The sequence below is a fragment of the Phyllosticta capitalensis genome (assembly GCF_038381095.1).
Source record: "Phyllosticta capitalensis strain CBS 128856 chromosome Unknown BKA78scaffold_1, whole genome shotgun sequence".
In the NCBI taxonomy this organism is placed as follows: domain Eukaryota; kingdom Fungi; phylum Ascomycota; class Dothideomycetes; order Botryosphaeriales; family Phyllostictaceae; genus Phyllosticta; species Phyllosticta capitalensis.
The window spans coordinates 3,962,314-3,980,362 of record NW_027117439.1 but is presented as its reverse complement, the minus strand read 5'-3'; the positions used below and the strand labels follow the sequence as shown (position 1 = coordinate 3,980,362).

General features: G+C 56.8%; 7 protein-coding genes across 7 annotated transcripts; 4 read left to right on the top strand and 3 right to left on the bottom strand.

Annotated features, from left to right (window-relative positions):
* Positions 1-104: 104 nt before the first annotated feature.
* Positions 105-2,520, top strand: BKA78DRAFT_376638 (uncharacterized protein; the record flags this gene model as incomplete). Its single annotated transcript, XM_066892834.1, has 10 exons — positions 105-260; positions 370-406; positions 476-543; positions 600-690; positions 764-860; positions 971-1,056; positions 1,400-1,513; positions 1,588-1,626; positions 1,719-1,758; positions 1,819-2,520. The coding sequence occupies 10 exons, from the start codon at positions 105-107 to the stop codon at positions 2,450-2,452; spliced, it is 1,362 nt and encodes a 453-aa protein (XP_066750115.1). The 3' UTR covers positions 2,453-2,520.
* Positions 2,521-5,472: 2,952 nt separating this feature from the next.
* On the bottom strand, positions 5,473-6,353 carry BKA78DRAFT_245082 (uncharacterized protein; the record flags this gene model as incomplete). The annotated part of the gene is made up of 2 exons (XM_066884092.1): positions 5,473-5,932; positions 5,995-6,353. Coding segments are annotated over 2 exons (819 nt in total), but the record flags the coding sequence as incomplete, so codon positions are not given.
* Positions 6,354-7,420: 1,067 nt separating this feature from the next.
* Positions 7,421-10,046, bottom strand: BKA78DRAFT_304235 (mortality factor 4-like protein-like protein 1). Its single transcript, XM_066887610.1, has 4 exons — positions 9,720-10,046; positions 9,244-9,493; positions 8,032-8,434; positions 7,421-7,973 (listed from the first exon to the last, which is right to left on the bottom strand). The coding sequence occupies exons 1-4, from the start codon at positions 9,881-9,883 to the stop codon at positions 7,786-7,788; spliced, it is 1,005 nt and encodes a 334-aa protein (XP_066750113.1). The 5' UTR covers positions 9,884-10,046; the 3' UTR covers positions 7,421-7,785.
* Positions 10,047-10,203: 157 nt separating this feature from the next.
* On the top strand, positions 10,204-10,815 carry BKA78DRAFT_244826 (Cnl2/NKP2 family protein-domain-containing protein; the record flags this gene model as incomplete). Its single annotated transcript, XM_066884069.1, has 1 exon — positions 10,204-10,815. One exon carries the CDS (start codon positions 10,204-10,206, stop codon positions 10,813-10,815), a length of 612 nt encoding a protein of 203 aa, XP_066750112.1.
* A 314-nt stretch (positions 10,816-11,129) lies between these two features.
* On the bottom strand, positions 11,130-12,809 carry BKA78DRAFT_349335 (uncharacterized protein; the record flags this gene model as incomplete). Its single annotated transcript, XM_066890784.1, has 4 exons — positions 11,130-11,512; positions 11,562-11,784; positions 11,836-12,554; positions 12,608-12,809. 4 exons carry the CDS (start codon positions 12,807-12,809, stop codon positions 11,130-11,132), a joined length of 1,527 nt encoding a protein of 508 aa, XP_066750111.1.
* Positions 12,810-13,358: 549 nt separating this feature from the next.
* Positions 13,359-14,052, top strand: BKA78DRAFT_244378 (vesicle transport V-snare protein, variant; the record flags this gene model as incomplete). Its single annotated transcript, XM_066884023.1, has 2 exons — positions 13,359-13,538; positions 13,597-14,052. 2 exons carry the CDS (start codon positions 13,359-13,361, stop codon positions 14,050-14,052), a joined length of 636 nt encoding a protein of 211 aa, XP_066750110.1.
* Positions 14,053-14,778: 726 nt separating this feature from the next.
* BKA78DRAFT_24037 (SBF-like CPA transporter family-domain-containing protein) lies at positions 14,779-16,761 on the top strand. Its single transcript, XM_066883906.1, has 2 exons — positions 14,779-14,805; positions 14,901-16,761. Exon 2 carries the CDS (start codon positions 15,152-15,154, stop codon positions 16,514-16,516), a length of 1,365 nt encoding a protein of 454 aa, XP_066750109.1. The 5' UTR covers positions 14,779-14,805; positions 14,901-15,151; the 3' UTR covers positions 16,517-16,761.
* Positions 16,762-18,049: the final 1,288 nt, after the last annotated feature.

Below are 18,049 nucleotides of genomic sequence, written 5' to 3'. Positions count from 1 at the left end.
GCGGACCAGGAGCAGCCAGGACTACCGCTTGCCGGCGGGAGGGAGGCCACTCACTCACTCACTCGCCCCGGCGCCGCCGCTCGTTGTTGTTGTTGTTGCCGAACATGGCCGACGGATCGAGCGACCGGCCCACCATCCTGCGCGAGCTGCTCATCTCGCTCGCTGCCTTGTCCTGCTTCATGATGGTGTGTCGCATCTACGCGCGCTACTTTCTGCTGCGCATCCCCGGTGCGGATGATGCCTTGGCCGTTGTTGCGTGGGTGAGTTTGGAGCTACTTTCCTATTTGGGCACCAAATTTTGGCGGTGGTGGATCGATGGAGGAAGGGAAGGAATGGATGGCCAGATAAATAACAATCGACGGTACACAGATATTCCTCCTCGGCTTCACGGCGTGCGACTTCTCGGGTAAGTGTGGAAGCACCTGTCCATCCATCCAGATGAAGGATCTCTCGGCTCACCAAAACCCACTCGCAGGCACCTTCTACGGCTCCGGCCAACGCGGCGACAAAGTGTCGCCAGCAAGCCGGCGGACGCTCATGAAGGTGAGCGAGACGACCGAACGCCGCTCCGCGAGTATGCTAAATCTGACGCCAGACAGATCATCCCATCCGGACTCCTGCTGTACTTTGTTGCCAGCGGCCTGATACGCCTCTCCATCGCCGCCTTCCTGCCGCGTCTGAACCGCGAAAGTAGGCCTCTCCTGTCCCGTCCGCTGTGATTTAGGAAGGGGAATGTGACTGTACTAACGCTTTTGTCTCAAAGGAAGATTCCTGCTCTTCGTCTACGCGCTGTCGACGGGCATTGTGCTGATTACGATTGCGTCGTTTTTGACGTACTGTTTTCAATGCCATCCGGTTGTGTATGTTCTTCGCCCCCCCCCCCCCCCCCCCCCCTCCTGTCTTTTTACCCTCTCTTTCTAGTCGTTTGTGCAGGAGAAATCCAACTTCTAACCCCTTTCTTTTCGTGCAGGGCCCTCTGGATCAACAAGAAAGGCGGCATAACATGCATGACCATGAAGCATGAAGCCGCGCTTTTCAACGTGCACGGCAAGTTTTGTCTTCTCATTCTTCTCATTTCCTTTCCTCCTTTCCGAGTCTTCCCGTCCCTAGCCGCCGGCTTTGCTTGCTTCTCCCTGGACGCGGCGTCTCGCAATCGCGGCACTGCAGACCGCCAAGAAAACGTTTGGGTCCAAGGCGGAGCAGGCGTTGTCGGGGGCTTCCTGTAGGCCTCATGAGGACCACGGCCCTCTTGTGTCTACCTGGACGCTTCGCGTGTGCCGGCCGGCTGGCTGGCGATCCGGGGCACCAAACTCCTGGGAGTCAATGTTTCCTTGTCGTCCACGTAAAAAGATAAGATGGGAACTCTCTCTTGCTAACTATCGACTCAACCTCGCTACAGCCTCGTTCGGCATCTTCTTCGACGTGCTGCTGCTCCTCGCGCCGATATGGGTGCTGCATCAAAACATGATGTTCAGCCTGCGCGTGGTACGCATCGCATTCGTTTTCGCTGTCGGTAAGGCTTCATTCCCCGCCTGGCCGTCCGGTCCAGGTGCTCCCTCAAGTTGGATTGCTGACGAGACGCTGTAGGCATCTTTGCCATTGTCGCCGGCGTCATTCGATTTGCCTGTAAGTGTTCTGGTAGGAGCAGGAAGCGAAGAGGCAGGGAGAGGGGCAGGCATGCTCTGCGTGCAGGATGTGTGGCTGATGTCGGCGGGCAGATATTGTGAATAAGAACGACTCGGGCCCAAAGAAGGACATGTAAGTGCTGTCGAATGCTTCATTCTTCCCCCACCAACAACCAGCTAACCCCCTCCGCAGGACACACCTCGTGTTCCGCGGCATCATCTGGACCAACCTGGAAGCCCACTGCGGTCTCTGGGTGGCCTGCGCGCCAGCCCTCCAATCTCTCCTCCGCCAAATCCCGTCGCCCGTGCCCGTCGTCGTCCCCGACAAGTCGCGGCGCGGCTCGCACTCAAACTCGCAGTCGACGGCCGGCCGCTGGTCGCTGCGGTCGACGGGGACGAGCCTTTCGAGCTTTTTGATGCGGTGGTGGTGGCGGAGGAGGTGGGGGAGGGGAGGGGGCCAAGGGGGTGGTGGTGAGCAAGCGGCGAGCGATCTGAGTCGCTCGTCGCGGACGCAGGTGGCGAGTACGCTGGATGGCAATGGCGCCGAGGCGGCGTCAAGGCGAGCGTCGCGGTGGTGGACTCCTCCTGCTCCTCCCCAGGGGCATCCTAATAGCGGGCAGAGGAGAGGAGGAGCAGACGGCGACGGCGAGTACGAGATGGAAGAGGTGGTGGAGGGCCCGTCGGCCAAGGATCTGGAGCGCGGCGACGGCGGCATCGTGAGGACGATTGTCCTCAGCCAGGAGAGCGGGTCGCGGTTGGGGAGTTTTGATGATGTGGGTGCTGCTGCTGGAGGAGAGCGAGAGCGGAGGCGAGATAGCAAAGGGTAATCAGACCGGGGTTGCAAGCAACACGACGCATCCGCATTCCTGAATTTGACCAGTCAATCAATACAGACGCGATGTAGCATTACCTTCGTTGCTGTGTTGTGATTGCTGAGTTTTGCCCAGATTAATGTTCAAGGCAACAGAAGGCGATTATCCACCTCTAGTTGTAAATTGGCCAGACTGCTCCTGAATTATAATGACATGGGGAATTTTTTCTTCTTCGTCTTCCTTTTCCTCGTACAGAACCAGTTTTTCAAATTTCATGGTAGTTGGGGAATAACAAGATAGAAGTCGTATCAGCTATCCTTCCATGTCACCTGTAGGGAAGCACATCCCCAAAGTTAAACACCCGCCTAAAAGGTACTTCTCAGACCTGTGAGTATTTCAGCAATAGAGCCAAGTCAACGCACTCAGGACCTAACTTGACCTATACAAGCAAGTTTAAGCAACGCAATCGCTATCACCCAGTTCCACCCTTAGGGCAGTCTCATCCACCTCATGGTAGAATCCGAATCTGAATCCTTACCCTGCGCGTGTGTTTGAGCTTCTTCATTCTATGGCCGAATGGGTTGGAATTTGGATGCAGTGTTCAGCCGTTGATTAAATTACTATCATTATTACGTCCATGGCGCTAGAGAATAGAGATTGCCACCAGGTCCCGGCATTCACACTCTCGTTTTTTCCTCCTGTGGCCATCCATTGCCTCCTGTCTATGTCTAGAAGTGTGCGTGGCAGATTCGTATCTATGTCTATCGAGATTTGGGAATGTAGGTGTGGGTGTGGGTGTGGGTGGGTCCGGATGTGATTGGTTAGGTGGTCATGATGGATCAAGGATGGAGGATGGAAGAAGAGAGGTAGGTATGTAGGGAGAGGTCGACGACACATCATCACTGACTGACTGCCTCGCCCAATCGATCGGTCGGTCACCCCTGTCGCTCGCGCTCCCTCTCACGCTCTCTATCCTCTCTCACCATCCTATCGACGCCTGCGCCGACGACGCCGCGCCAGACGCCTCTGCCCCTCTCTTTCGCTTTTTGCCTACCACTACTCTTCACGCCCCTCCTCTCTCGACTCGCGCACCTGCCGCCCCACCCCCAGCCGTCCTTCTCCTTCGTCTTGGCTCTTTCGCCGTCGCTGCTGCCAACGCCCTCTTCACCGCTGGAACTGGCTGGGGCTGCTCGCCCCAGCTCCAGGCTACGGCTCGGCGGGTCCTCCGTCAGAGGCGTCGTTTCGCCCGCGTCGAGCGCGTCGCTGTCGACGTCTGCGTCGGCGTCCATGTCTGCGTCGGGGTTGTTGTCGTGGGCGGAGGAGCCGTATGCGTACGCGTCGACGAGGGTGTCGTAGTATTTGGATGTGCTTGTGGATGAGGAGGTGAGGTGGGAGAGGGGCAGGGACAAGGCGGATGCCGAGGCGGAGGGGTTTGTGTGTAGGGTGGTGTTTTGGGGCGGGTGGTGGTATGGCGAGGGCGAGGAGGAAGTGCCATGCGAATTGTGAGGGTTGGCAGAAGGGAGGGTGGGGGCGGTTGTAGCGTGTGATGGCTCTCCGTCGTCGCGCGAGTGGATGACAAGCGCCGGCGACGCAAACGCTTGCTTCTGCTTCTGCTGCTGCGCCGATTCTGCCGCGCGGCCTTGTCCACTTGCTTGCTCCACGTCTCCTTCCTCCTCCTCATCCTCATCCTCCTCTTCACTCATCAAAATTTCGCGCTCCAGCTCGAGCAGCGCGTCTACCGCACCTCCGTGGCATCCTCTACTCGCCGCCCTTGCCTTCGCCGCCTCAAAGTCCGCCGTTGCAAGAGCGCGTGCCGTCGTCGATGACGAAGTCGAAGCTGGAGCGGCGGCCAGGGAGCTATCGGTAGGGAGATGCTGGTCGGCAGAGCTTTTTGCGGCGAGAGGTGGCGCGCGGGAGAGACCGAGAACGGGGGAAGGGGGAGGGGGGAGTTGTGGACTGTTGAGAGAGGGTAGGACAGGGGAAGGATATGTGGGCACAGGGGGATGAGTTGACGTCGTCGTCTTGGGGAGATGAGGAGGCGGCGGCGGAAGAGGCAACGGAAAGGGGTGAGGGTTGTTGTTGCGATGGCGAGTGCGACTCCGACTGCGGCTGCGTCCGCGCGCATCCAGGCTCTTTGCTCTTTCTTTGCGGGGAGAGTGGTCAGCCCCCTCGACTCCCCCGCTTTCTCTTTCCCCTCCCCCTGGCACCTCCTGAAGCTCTACCGGCAACCCCAGCCGACTCCTCAACGCCAACACGCTCTCCGCACGGCTACGACTCCGCGCTCCCCGCGTCGACCGCCGCCGCATGCGCTCGTGCTGCCGCGCCAGCTGCCGCTGCTGCATGTGCAACCGGCCATGCCACGCGTCGCCCTCGCCCCAGCCATCGGCACCGAGCCCGAGGCTGAGGCCGTCGACGGCGCAGGCGTGAGCGCCTTCGTGATGCTGGTGGCGGTGGCGAGCAGCAGCGGCGTGGTTTGAGGACGGTGGGTCTCCGTGGAGCGCACAGACGCCCGCGTCATCGTATTCGAGGTCGTCTTCGCCGCCCGACGCCGACGCGGACGATGCCGAGTAGAGGTAGCTGTCTCCGTCGTGCCATGGACGCAGTAGATCGTTGTCGGAACGGCAGTGTGTGTGCGCGGTAGGACTTTTGCTGCGGGTGCGCGTGCCGGAAAAGTCGACGAGGCCGGACTCGAGACATGCTGGAGGCGCCGTATCTGCGCGCAGCATTTCCGGGCGGCGGGGAACGTAGAGAGTGTTGGGCGGCGGCAATTCTGCCACAGGCGGGAGGAAAGGGAGCCCAGGGGAAGCGGACGAAAAGTGCGAATCGCTGCGAGCAGTCTTGGGCAAAGACTTGGACGTCGACTTTGGAGACAGAGATGCTGACGGCGGTGGATCGGCAACGGTGGTACCAGTAAGGCTGGGCTGCAGTTGTCCACGAGTTCGGGCTCTTTTCGTGCGATTCGAGTGGTAGCCAAAGACTGCGTTCTGAGGGCATGTCGACATGGAAGTGGCCGTTTGTTGCGAGGCCTGGAGGTCGAAAGCTCTGAGATTAAACAGGCGGCGTAGGAGCGTCCACGTATAGGGCAGGTTTGCAACCAGGAGAGCCGTGCTGCTCTCTCGAGTGTACCAAAAAGTCCATGCCTGGCCATAGGGATTGGTGAAGCTGTAATACTTGTTCAATATGGAAGCCAGAACGACAAAGATGCCCAGTCCAAAGATGACCCCGAGGACGAGCTTGCGGTGCAGGGGAAGTTGGCTCCGGACCACCATTTGCAGCGCGAGGATGAGGAGAAACACGTCCGAGGAAATGTTGAAGACGGCATTCGTAATCAGGTGATTGGTCGCAACGTTGCACTGAGAGTTTGGCGTCGGGACTGCCCAATAGAGGTCGAATGGCTTACACCAAACAAAAAAGTAGAGGATTTCCATGACGACAAAGCCGACGGCGACGTAGGCGGCGAGAATCTTGACCACAAAGTTTTCTCGGAGCGCGATTCTGTGGAGCCATCAGCGACATTACACTTGAGAATAACGCAGGGCCTGTACGTCAAAACATACGTCAAGCGGTAGTACATAATGAGCAAACAAGCCTTGACAGCCCAGATGGTCGCGCATTGGCACTGCTCGACGACGAGGACAAGCTTGCTCCCAAAAATCCGCGAGTGAATGTCCGACGACGTTAGGGCATCCCAGTCAAAGTTAGGAGGGAAAAGGTTGGTCTCGGTGGTGGCTACAATGTTGATGGTGACCAGCAGCGTGGTATAGGTACACAGCGCGGCGAACATGAGCCAGTCGTCAATCTGGAGCCTTTTGATGTCTCCACGAAACAACAAGGTGCGCGAGACGAAGCGCGCAATGGCGATGACCATGACGCACGAGTACCATATCCAGGACTCGGCGCGGAGACAGAGGCCCATGATGGGCTCGGGCACGGTAGGCGGGGAAGCTCTGAAGACGAGGACCAGGCGGGATGGACGGGTGCTACGAGTAACTGGCGTGGGATTGACTCTCAGGACTCGATAAGAATGTCATGGTAGCATCGACAAACGAATTGACGATGGGAGGGGCCGGCGAACGTAGAGAGAGCCAACGTGAAATTGGAAGAAGTGGAGAGAAGGAATAAAAAGTCGGCGGAGGAGGAGGAAAGACCGAAGGAGCAGGGTAGCTGATGAAGCAAATCCGAAGAAGCTTTTCGTGGGTACGAGGGCAAAATGACAACCCACGCCAAGACCCGTCAAGCAACGGAGCCACACGACTGAGAGGACGAGGTTCGAGCAAAGAATCAATTCCGGGGCGGAGAGTTATAAAAGGAAAGATGGGCGCATGGAGGGGCTGGATATGGGGTCGCGGTCGAGGTGGTGGATTGGCGGTGCGGTGGAGCGCCTTGAGAACGAGGCCGCCGAGAAATGGCGGCGACGAGGAGGAGGACGAGGATGAGGACGAAAAGGGAGTCGAAGAAGGGGGACGAGTCGCGTGTGGATGCAGACGACATGGACGGCATGGCGGTAAAGGGCTCTCGACGATAAGGGCAGCTTGTCCCGTTGCGGCGCCATGTGCTTGCTGGTGTCAGCGTGAGCTGATGATGTACATCGAGTCTGCAACACCCAACCACCAGGCCCGAGAGCGCCAGACCCAAGCCGGTTTGCTGTTCATCACTGGCGCCCTTGCCTCCGGTTGGACTGAGGCCCAGACGCTGCGAGCGACTCAGGCCCCCCGATTTCGTGACTGTTGCTGAGCCACAGCCGCCCACCCGCCTCGCTGCCTCGATTCGACCGTGGCCCACGTATTCTGCTGCACTCTCGCGCCTCAAGCCGCCAATCCACGTGCCCCGTCCTGGTTGTGGGGGTACGACGTTGCGACGCCTGCATGGCTCTACGAAACGACGACTCCTTGCCTGTGCGCCCGTTGATGCGTCTGCCCGGCGGCTCTACGCGGCTGTGCTGTGCTCCAAAAACACCAAAAAAGACCTGCACGCGAGGGGCCCTTTTGAATGTACGACTGTGACATGCTGCCTCAATTAGGATATCTCGCACGCTATCCATTTTCCACGTCGGCCTGCCCGTGCTTGTCCCTTTCCCATTTCGAATCCAACCACGCGCGCGCAAGCTCCTCTCACCGTATCCCCACGAGCCAAAGCAATGGGTCGAGCACGCCCATGTGTACGCAATATGCAGGGCGTCTCGGGAATGATGCAGGGGTGGGCGGAAAAAGCAAATGTCGCCATCTTCTGCGCTCCCAACAACCAGGTAAACGCCTTGTTTGCGCCCAGACAAATTAATCCTCAGTTTTTCGGCTAGCTTTGGCAGCCGTGCAGGTGAAATTTCAAAGTGGTGCGGCCATTCCCCGCGGTCAGTGCTTCTCGTCGCCCTTGGCCTTTTCAATGTACTCTTGGTCGGCTGGCTCGCTCTCGCCAATCATGATCCAGTTGGTAACGTCGTCTCTGGCCATCCACATGACAATCTTGAGCAGCTCTTCGCGGAGCCTGTTGACCGCCTGAGGATCCATGTTGGTCTGTGCGATGAGGTCGGGTAATGAAACTGCCCGCTGTCAGCCTTGGTGCACCTCGATGAGTAATTCTGCTTCGAGAAGCCTTACCAAACAGTCGCAGAAGATGCTCCCCACCGTAGATATCGCACAGCGATTTGCCCGAGAGGCTCTCCCTATCTCCTGGTTCCTTTGGGCTTTCGATCCTCTTATGGATGTCGAGATACTGGTCGCGCTCGAAGCGGTACAGCAGGATGCGGCCCAGTGCCTTGTTGAAATACTCCTTAACGCCTTGAATAACCTCCTCCAGAATGTCTGCATCGGCGCTGCCAGGAATGCGCTTTGCCCTTTCTTGCTGTTCGTACCTCTCGAGGATGGATGTTACTGTATTCTGGCTTGGAAGGGTGATGAGGTGGAGGTTCTTAGTAATTTGCTCCCAGTCGTCAACGAGCAGAGACTTGAGCTTGTCGGGCATTGGGATGCGGACAGCTGGTCTGGTGCGGAATGCTTCCTCCTATTCATCATTAGCTAAAGCTCGACAGATCTGTGTACTTAAAGCACAAGATAGGCAATGAAAAGGAAAAGCAGGTGTGAGAAAGAAGTACTGGATGGGGAGGCCGAGGTTCTCTGTTCCAATTTTGGAGGACGATCGAGTGGGCATCCTTGGCGGTCGTAGTCCTGCGGGCTCTCTTGACTCCTTTGGGAGGACCATCAGACTCCTCGGACTCCTCGAATCTGACGCGCTTTCCTTTGCCCTTGGCAGTGGCCTTCTTGGCGGGCTTCTTTCTAGGCGGTTGTTTGCGCGTTGGTTCAACTGTAATGTTGGTGTCCCGCTCCCAGTTTTCGAGAACCTTGACGTACGGCTGCTGCGGATTGGCGCAGGCAAACTTCATCCCTTTTGGCGGTCGGGGTCCGTCATGCGGCAGCGGGCCTCCTTCACGCTTTCGCTTGGAAGTCGTGGAGTTGGAGCTGGTGGCCTTTGAGGTGACGACGGGTTTGATACCAGCAGCACGGGCCTTCATGCTGGCAGTATCACACAATAGACGCAAGGATTTGGCCTCTGTCTTGGCCTTGGCTTTTGCTCGTGTAGAAACCATGATGATGGATGGAAGAAGACTGGAGAATGAAGTGACGAGTAGAAGAAGGCGAGGTGATGTTGTGATGAGAGCAAAGACGCGTCGAAGATGGTCTAAGGTTTGCCGTGGAGGTGACAAGTAGGAAGATGGAGGCCCCGTCCAAACAAAACGACCAGCGCAAGCGACAGAGTGAAGTGAAGGGAAGTGAATCGCAAAAATCACGTGCGAAAGAAGAAGATATCCTTACCCGTTCAATCTCATAGTCGCGACCCCTCTTGCGGCCAGCCAGGCTGGTCGAGCCGGCGGGCGTGTCGCGAGCCTCGCTGCCGCGCGTGGAGCTCATGTCCGTCACCTTCTTCTTGTGCGAAGCAGAGGCACCCTTTGCCGCCGTGCTGCTGCGCCGAATCGCCTCCATCTCCTTGCGCAGACTGGCCGCCAGCTCACGGTTCTCTTCCGTCAGCTTGCGCAACCGGTCTTGCGGGACCCAGTCGTCCCATCTAAGAGTTTGGCGTTAGTCGTTGCAACGCTTCTGCCGGAGCGGCTGAGTGCAATGAAAAATCTTTTCTTCCAGCGCAACGACTACGCCCGCCGAAGGGGAGGGCGGAAGCCGATGCGATGGTGCAGGAGGTGAATGATGATGGAAAGATGGACAAGTGATGTGCTCGCGCCGATGACAGAAGTGACCCCCCAGGGTGGCTTGAGGAGGTGGACGCAGCAACTCACGTGGCTTTCCAGCCCTTGTAGTGGACCTTGTACTGGTACGCCGACTTTTTGTCGTTTGGATCAACCTGCTTGACGTCGAGGACCTTTGCTTCGTAGAGGAGTTCGTGATGGAAGCACAATGCCTTCTCATCCTTTTGAAAGTAGGGTTGGGACGAAGGCGCCATGGTTGGCGGCGCAGTCTTAGCGAATGGTGTGATGTATGATTGCGGAAACGATGGGGTGATGGAAGCAGCAACCTTGCAAAAGTGCTTTCTCGGAGGAGCGTGGGTGTCCAGTGTACGGAGGGTTTTCACGTGGTGACGACGGGCTGGGGAAGGTGGTGAGTTTGATGCACTGGCGTCTTAGCTCGTCCGTCCCGGCGCGTCGTCCAACCTCCCGTCCTCGCTTGTGCCAACGCGTCTCCCGGGCCACCAAACAACAACTCTGACTGCTCCTTGCTTTTGCTGTCGACATCGTCAATTGCCATCTCGATCCGATCCTCGCCATGCCGCACACCGAAACCTCCATCCTCTCCAACTTTCTCCTCCGACCCGCCCCTCTGACCAACGTCATAACGCTCCAGCAATTCATCGACCTCTTCCCGCGCTCGCAAAGCGCCAATCCCGCAATTCCGCGCCTCTACCGCGAGCTGCAGCACCAACGCGCCATCGATATTGATGATGTGAAGCGATTCATTGCGGGCGAGGCCAAGCGCGGCGAGCAGCAGGCGCGCCAGATTGCGCGACGTCGGAGAAAGGAGGAGAGGGGGGAATTGGAAGACGCAGGACTCACGGCTGACGAGCGCCTGGACGTCCAAATGGACGAGGACATGTACGGGCCCTCGGGCGCAGCGTTTGCGCGTCGACCAGGCAAGAGGACCATTGAAGAACTATTGCAAGACATGGAGCAAGCCGAAGAGGATCTCGACACGGAGATTGACGAGATTGAGAAAGAGTCGCAAACGGTACGAGAGGAAATCGCGAAATCAGTCGATGACCTGAGCGATCTTCGCTATGGAAAATTCCCCAAGCCGGCCGCCGGAGGAGAGTTGGGCCCAGACGCCATCGAGACGCTCAAAGAATTGCGGTCCATATGCGCCCAAGCTGGCGAAGACTGAATGGTCCAGAACACGCTTGAAGCATCTTTGCATGAAAAGAACCCAGGCGAAACTTTTTGCAAGCTTCCAGCAAAGGCGACGATGCCATTCTACAAACTCTATACTCGTCAAGCATTCGTCCATGAGCATGCTTCACAAACAGCGCCCCCAGCAGCTGAACCAGCAACCCAACGCAATACATGATTTTCAGAGAAGAGATACCGTGTCGCTGTGTCGCCACGCGTTCCTTCATCAAGCAAAGACGCCTACCACATGCATCGCCAAGACAAGCGAACACATTCTTCGCCAAATCCCTCCCCACCTTCCTCGACCCGTCAATTCATCTTCCTCCGCCTGCTGCTTGTTCTCCGCATGAGCTTGGAAGGTTTCTTTGGGCCTGTCAAAATATCCAAGAAAAGCTCGACAAGTCTGAGAAGAATCGAAATGACCTGGATGAAGACTCTTGCGGCGTGGTCTTTGGTACTGAACACTGGCGCGTGACCTCTGATCGTCTTGGTCTCAATGCGCTCCCATGGGACATCACCACCGAAGTTGTCGCACGCGATGTTGATGCCAGAGAGGAAGCCGTCTTCGTGGAATCCGTACCTGGTCCACGCTCCTGCGTACCAGACTCCTCTTTGTCCTTGGATCCTATGGAGTTGTCCTTGATAATAGACGGCGTTGGCAGTGTAAAGCGGGTGGGTATATGGTATGTTTGCTGTGGCGCGTCAGTGATGGGGTAGAAATTACTTTCGACAAGCCCGTACCTTGTGTCAACTCTGGCTTTGGAGGATGCGGTGGGTTCATTGTTACAAGAACGTGGCCGTATTTGGAAACTGGGATGTGCTGCAAAATATTCATGTTGTAAGTCAAAGAGACAAGACCGAGGTTGCCCGCGGAGCCATTAGACGTGCCGGACTTTTGGCCAGGTTTTTGTGAGCTGGTCAAATAGTTCCATGCTGACCAAGTCGCGCGATTACGGGGCATGAGCTGAGACTCTGGTTAGTGAAAAAATCCGAGAAATTCGAAGAGCCTGCTCACTGAAATGTCCGAATGGAGGTACGCTCGGTTCAGGGTCGTGTGAAAGGCACCAAGTATCTTAAGCTCCTCGGCCGAGGCTGATGGAGCCACTATGTCCCATGCCTGGTCTCCATGGCATGCCAGCAAGACGTGGTCAAAGACCTGCTCTTTGCCTTTGGCGAATCTAAGCGCAACCTTGCCTTCAGAAGTGTTCCTAAGACTCCTGACTCCACTGGAAAGATGTACACGGTCTGGTGGAAAGTCCCGCATCACAGCATCGATGTAGTTCTTGGATCCTCCCTTGACGGTCATCCAGGCCGGGCGCTCGGTGATGGTGTTGAGCAAGTGGTGGTTCCACAAAAATCGGATCAAGGTGACTGCAGGAAAGTCGAGGGCACACTTGTCTGCACCTGTGCTCCAAACGCAGGCCGTCATGGGAATGAGGTAGTTGTCTCTGAATGCTGCCGAGTAACCCTCGCGGGCGAGGTATTCGCCAATGCTTAGATTCAGGCTCACATGGGACTCGTTTTGGAGGAGGTCTAGCGCAAACTGATTGAAGCGTATAATATCGAATATCATGCGCCAGTGAGATGGGCGGAAGATGTTGGAGCGTTGGGCAAATACGGCATTGAGGGAAGTGCCGGCCCATTCGAATTTGCCCTGGTCTCTCGATATGCCAAAGGTCATTTCCGTCTTGTTGGTCTCGACATTGAGCTGCTTCAGAAAGGCTTGGAAGTTTGCTGTTGCAGAGCATCAATATCGTGGTAGTAGAGGAAATTCTGGGGTTACCAACGGTAAGTTGCAGTATTCAGTACAATGAAGCCGGTATCAACAGGGACGGATTCGTCGCCATGCTTGAAGTTGAGGGTATTGGTGTGACCACCCAGGCGATCACTGGCTTCGAAGAGGTGGATCTCATGCTCGGTGTTGCGCAGGGCATACAGCGCGCCAATGCCCGTCACACCGCTGCCGACAATGGCGATCGTCTTGGCCATGGCGCGAGTGAAGAGGTGCGAATTCACAGGACGAGCAATGACATCATAGATTCAGAGAAACAGTGGGCGAGGGGAGAAGACAGACGGGACTGGAGAGACGGGTCAAGAGGCGAGAAGAGGGTCGCAAGTTCGGACAGGCAGATGCAGGCAGAGCTATGTAGGAGTAGGAGAGAGCAACCGGAATTCGGTTGCGTCTTTGGCTAGCTCGCAGATGGCAGCTGCTCCTACGCCAAAGGAATCAATGGATGCCCTTGCCAAGACAGGTACGGCTTAGTCCCGTCTGTGCTCCGCCCGCGTCGAGACCGACCACCTGGCGGCACTCACTCACCACCACAACCACCTCGACCGCCCACACTACTACCCCTTCCGGTCATCTCTGCCCAGAGACCTACTCGCTCTCCCAACTTACGCGCTTCATCGCCCGCGACACGCCCTTCACACGCTGCTGAAACCCTCAAGGCACCAGTCCACCAACGCGCAACCTCTACTGCTGCCGCCCTCGACTCACCCGTCCTTCGTCCGACTACCCGTCTCCCCATCAACGACATCATGACCGACATTCTCGACTCGGAGGCCGGATCGGAGCGCTTTGGCAGCTACGAAGCTGAGCTGAAGCTTGTCCAGGCCGACCTCACCCAGAAGCTTGATCAGATCCCGGAGTTGGCCGGCGAGCCTAGGAAAGCCGCAATACGCCAGGCTGAAAGGGCGCTGGAAGAGGCCAAGGAGCTGGTAATTTTGTCCAAATTGCAAGAGGCGGCGCAAACGACTCAACTAACATGGAAACCAGCTCGACCAAATGCGCATCGAGAAACCCAACATCCCCGCTCCAGCCAAGAACAAGGTCAACCAGCGCTTCCGCAACTCGCAGCATGACATTGACGAACTCGGCCGTAAACTCAAGTCGCTCTCGTCAGACAAGCGTGCCCTCTTTGGCAACCGCTACAAGGACGACCCCACGCACGATGACCAGCTCGAGCAAAGGCAACAGCTTCTATCTGGTACGGATCGGTTGGAGCGCAGCAGCGGTCGCTTGCGCGAGTCGCAACGCATTGCCTTGGAGACCGAAGACATCGGGCGCAACACGCTAAGTGACTTGGCCGCACAAAGAGAGACGATTGAACACACGAGAAGCAACCTGCTCGAAAGCGAAGGCTACACAGACAGGAGTATCAAGACGTTGCGGGGGATGGCCCGTAGGTATAGTCTTCCCATATCCCACAAGGCGTCTATGTTTCTCCAGTAATTACTGACGCGCTTTCAGGATGGCTACGAATCGGATAATCACCATTGCAATCATCTCGGTCCTTGTAATCTTGATCATTGCTGTCATTGTCAGCAAGTTCAGGTAATGTGGTAATGAGCTCAGAAGGCGTTTTGGGAGGCAAGGCAAGAATTTTCGCCCTGTTGTTGGCAGCGGCAGGAGTTGGGGGCAACAGTAATCATCACGTCACCTTCATTTGCGCACAAAGTTTATACCCGAATTCCTTTCGATTCTTTTCCTTTACTCCAACGGACCTGGTCATGGAAACTGGCAACCTCTCGTTTTCAGACCAGACAGGGCTCGTAATGCGATTGTCGCAAGCGGTGCCTCGGACGCTCAGATGGCAAAAGAGATGCGGAACCGATTGCGGTTTCCAGGCCTCCATCTCCCAGTGAAATGTTCTTTACTGCTCTGGCAAACGAACGAGAGAGGGTGGAAGAACTGCTAGTCATCAACATTCCGCCACGCGATATCGACAACGCAAACTCCCGTGTAGGTCATGTATTTGCATTTTAGGGCCTAGTAGTACAGACGACCCGTGGACATATGTAAAATAGGTTTATATTCTATCTCTGCCGCCCTCAAGAGAAGGTTCGGGAGGAAGTCGATTTTGCGAGAGCTGAGAGCTCCCTATCCTCCAACCACAAACTTCTGGAAAACTACTCCTGCATCCAACTTCAAGAAACATGAATTCTATTACACGCTCATCGAAAAACACGAATCCTCGTGATGTAGGTAAGCCACTTCGCCACCAATCAACCATCGGCCAGCGCAATCGACCAGCCTATCGTGGCTAGCGCATACATGCCGACTAACCGAGCACCACGCAGGGCACCGATGTCGCAACTCAACAAGCGTGATGTGCTGCCCGCTCGCTTCTTTGCTCTTTATCAGCCAGACAACCAACGGCGATCTTGCTGCGGTTGAACTATCAGCCCGCTGCAGTAACTACATGTAGTCATCATGCTGCATCTACTTCTACCGACACTGTTGCAAGCCCGAATTGTTGACCAAGGCCGAGTGCGGACCACCGCAAAGACAACGCCCTCCAAAGACGGCTGGGATAGAAAGAGCGTGGAAAATGGGGTGGGATGATGAGGCGATAAGACCGACGAAGGAGACGATGGCGGCGAGTAGTGTCGTTGTTGACGATGGAGCGTCTGCGCACGGTATCTCAACGTCTGGTGCTTGCTCGCCGGCTGCACAAGAAGAGAAGCAAAAGACTGGCCACGAAGAAGAACGACATCACGGCATACCACACGACAAAGCCGCTGCGCAGGCGACCACCACGACTCCGACTACCACTGTACAGAATGCCTCTCCATCTCCGCACTCTGCGCCCCCCTCGCCCTCCCATTCATCAAGCCACCACATCCTCCCGCGACCCCTTCACAAGCTCTTCCAGCTCCTCCTCTCGCAATGGCTGATGTTTGGGCTCGGCCTCGTCTGCCTGCTGGCCTACCTCTTCCCACACGTCGCGGCGCACGGCGGCATCATCCGCTCCGAGTACAGCATTCTGTACGGGGCCGTAGCCATCATCTTCCTCATCAGCGGGCTCAGCCTTGCGCCCCGCGCCCTCCTCGTCCACGCACTCAACTGGCGCCTCCACGTGCTGGTGCAGGGCTTCTGCTTCGTCGTCTGCCCCGTCAGCGTCTACATCTTCGTGCGCATCATCGACGCAGGCGACACGGCGGGCGTTATCGACCGCGCCGTGCTCGTCGGCTGGCTGCTCACGGCGTGCATCCCCACCACCATCGCCTCCAACGTCGTCATGACGCGCGCGGCCGGCGGCGACGAGGCCGCCGCCCTCGTCGAGGTCCTCCTCGGCAACGTGTTTGGCCCCGTCGTCAGCCCGGCGTGGACCGTCGCCCTGATTCCGCACAACGCTCGTTTTGCTGCCTGGCAGGGCGACGCCGGCGACCTGACGGGTATGTACAGGAGCGTCTTTCGCCTGCTGGGCTTGAGCGTCTACCTGCCGCTCGTCGTGGGGCAGTGCGTGCGGTGGGCGTGGCCGCGGCAGACGGCGTGGTGTGTCGGGCGGCTGTATCTGGGCAAGGTGGGGACCGTGTGTTTGTTGCTGCTGATATGGTACGTACATCATTGCGGTGACGTCCTTTTACGTAGCCATTGGATGCCACTGACTACCCCAGGTCGTCCTTCTCATCGTGCTTCGCCACCTCGGCGCTGCAATCCCTCTCCACACAAACCGTCATCCTGGTCGTCTTCTTCAACATTGGCATCTACCTCTTCTGGACGCTTTTCTGCTTCCTCCTCGCGCGGCTCCACCCTTCCATCGCCACATACACCAAAAACATCATCCGCCCCTTTGGCAAGCAAGAGACCGTCGCCATCTGCTTCTGCGGCCCGGCCAAGACGGCCGCCCTCGGCATCCCGCTGCTGTACGCCATGTGGGAGACCTTTGACACGCAGACCAAGGCCAAGATGAGCATTCCGGTGATTTTGTACACGACCGAGCAGGTGTTTTGCGCGCACTTTTTGGTCGCGGCGTTCAAGAGGTGGATTGCGCGGGACGCGAAGCTCATGAGGAGTGTGGGTGATGACGAAGAGGAGGAGGAGGAGGATGATGATGAGGAGACGCGACCGCAGGCGGAAATGGCGCAAGCGCGATAGGTAGCTCAGACGTCGTGAAGGCGTTGAGAGCAGACATGCTCGGGCCCCGGGGTCAGAAGCGTGTCTTGAAAGCTTCCCACTCACCTTCCCGTATGTTCTGGCTGCCGCATAGCCCGACACTTCTCACTCGGCCCCTTTTCAGCCGCGGCTGCTCCCTCTCCTGATCTTTGCATTTGCCGCAGCTCTCGTCATCAAGCGTTGCCAGCAGGGGAGGAGTAAAAAGGAGACCACGAACCCAAAGCGTCAGAGAATTACCGCTCGATCCACCTTAATCGAGACCATCTTTTCCGCCACTCCTCGCTCCTTAGGGCGTACCGCAATCCCATCTCCGTACTTCCTTGATCCACAAACCCCTGGAAGTGCAGTGAGCCACTGCGCCCCTCGCCGCTCTAATTCGGTTCGGAATCATTTGTTTCGTTTTGTGGAATTGCAGAGTGGGTGGCTGGGGAATATCCTGCAGAGTTGGAGACGAGTGGAACGATTGCAACGGTGCGTGGACGCAGACAAATCGACCAAGAGGAAGGCATTCGATGGATTGATGTGAGATGGAAAGACGGGCGGACAGCCGCATGGCGTTGGTAACAGACATGTGTTAATTCTGATGTTTGGTGCTAGAGTGGCGGCATGCACGCTTAGTCTGTTGATGAAGCAGTGAAGTAAAGGGAGTTGCTAAGACAGAGCAGAGTAGAGATGTGATTGGTGTTGGATGTGGAAATTTTAAATTCCTCAATACTCAGTCCCTGGAAGAGTGCTATGTTGTTGTCGAATAGAGACGGCGTTGAAAATACCGTCTTGGGTGACTTTACAAAAGGACTTTATCGACGAGAAAGGTCGGCATCAAACCACCAGAATGGCATGGTGCTAGCAGCCTTGACTTGGGCGTGGTGCTGGGTGGACGTGTAGATGACGGCGTCGAGCTACCGTACGAATTGCCTTTGGAGGGGGACTCGGTGCTAGTGGGGCTGAGGATTAAGTGGTGATGGGGCCATTCATGAGCAAAGGAATGGGTATTGGTTTGGTCTTAGTGCCGGGTTGACGAGTGCGAGGGAGAAATTCGTGTGTGAGAGATCAAGACACAGGTTCTTTTCCGCTGTCGATAATGCGAAAGAGGGTGTTAAAGATGCAGCGGTCGATTTGAGTGACGCTGCTGCAACAGACTTGACGCTCCTCTTACCTCTAACACTGCATTGAGTCGCAGGTAGACAAAAAATGCACAATTGACGCTTCACGCTACTATTCTCCTTACACATGAGGATGATGAAAAGTGGTGAAGGTGGAGGTCTTTGCCCTCTGGTGCAGTCCCCTGTGACGTCACCCTAGAGCAGTAATTAGGCACGTCTTCCGGCGC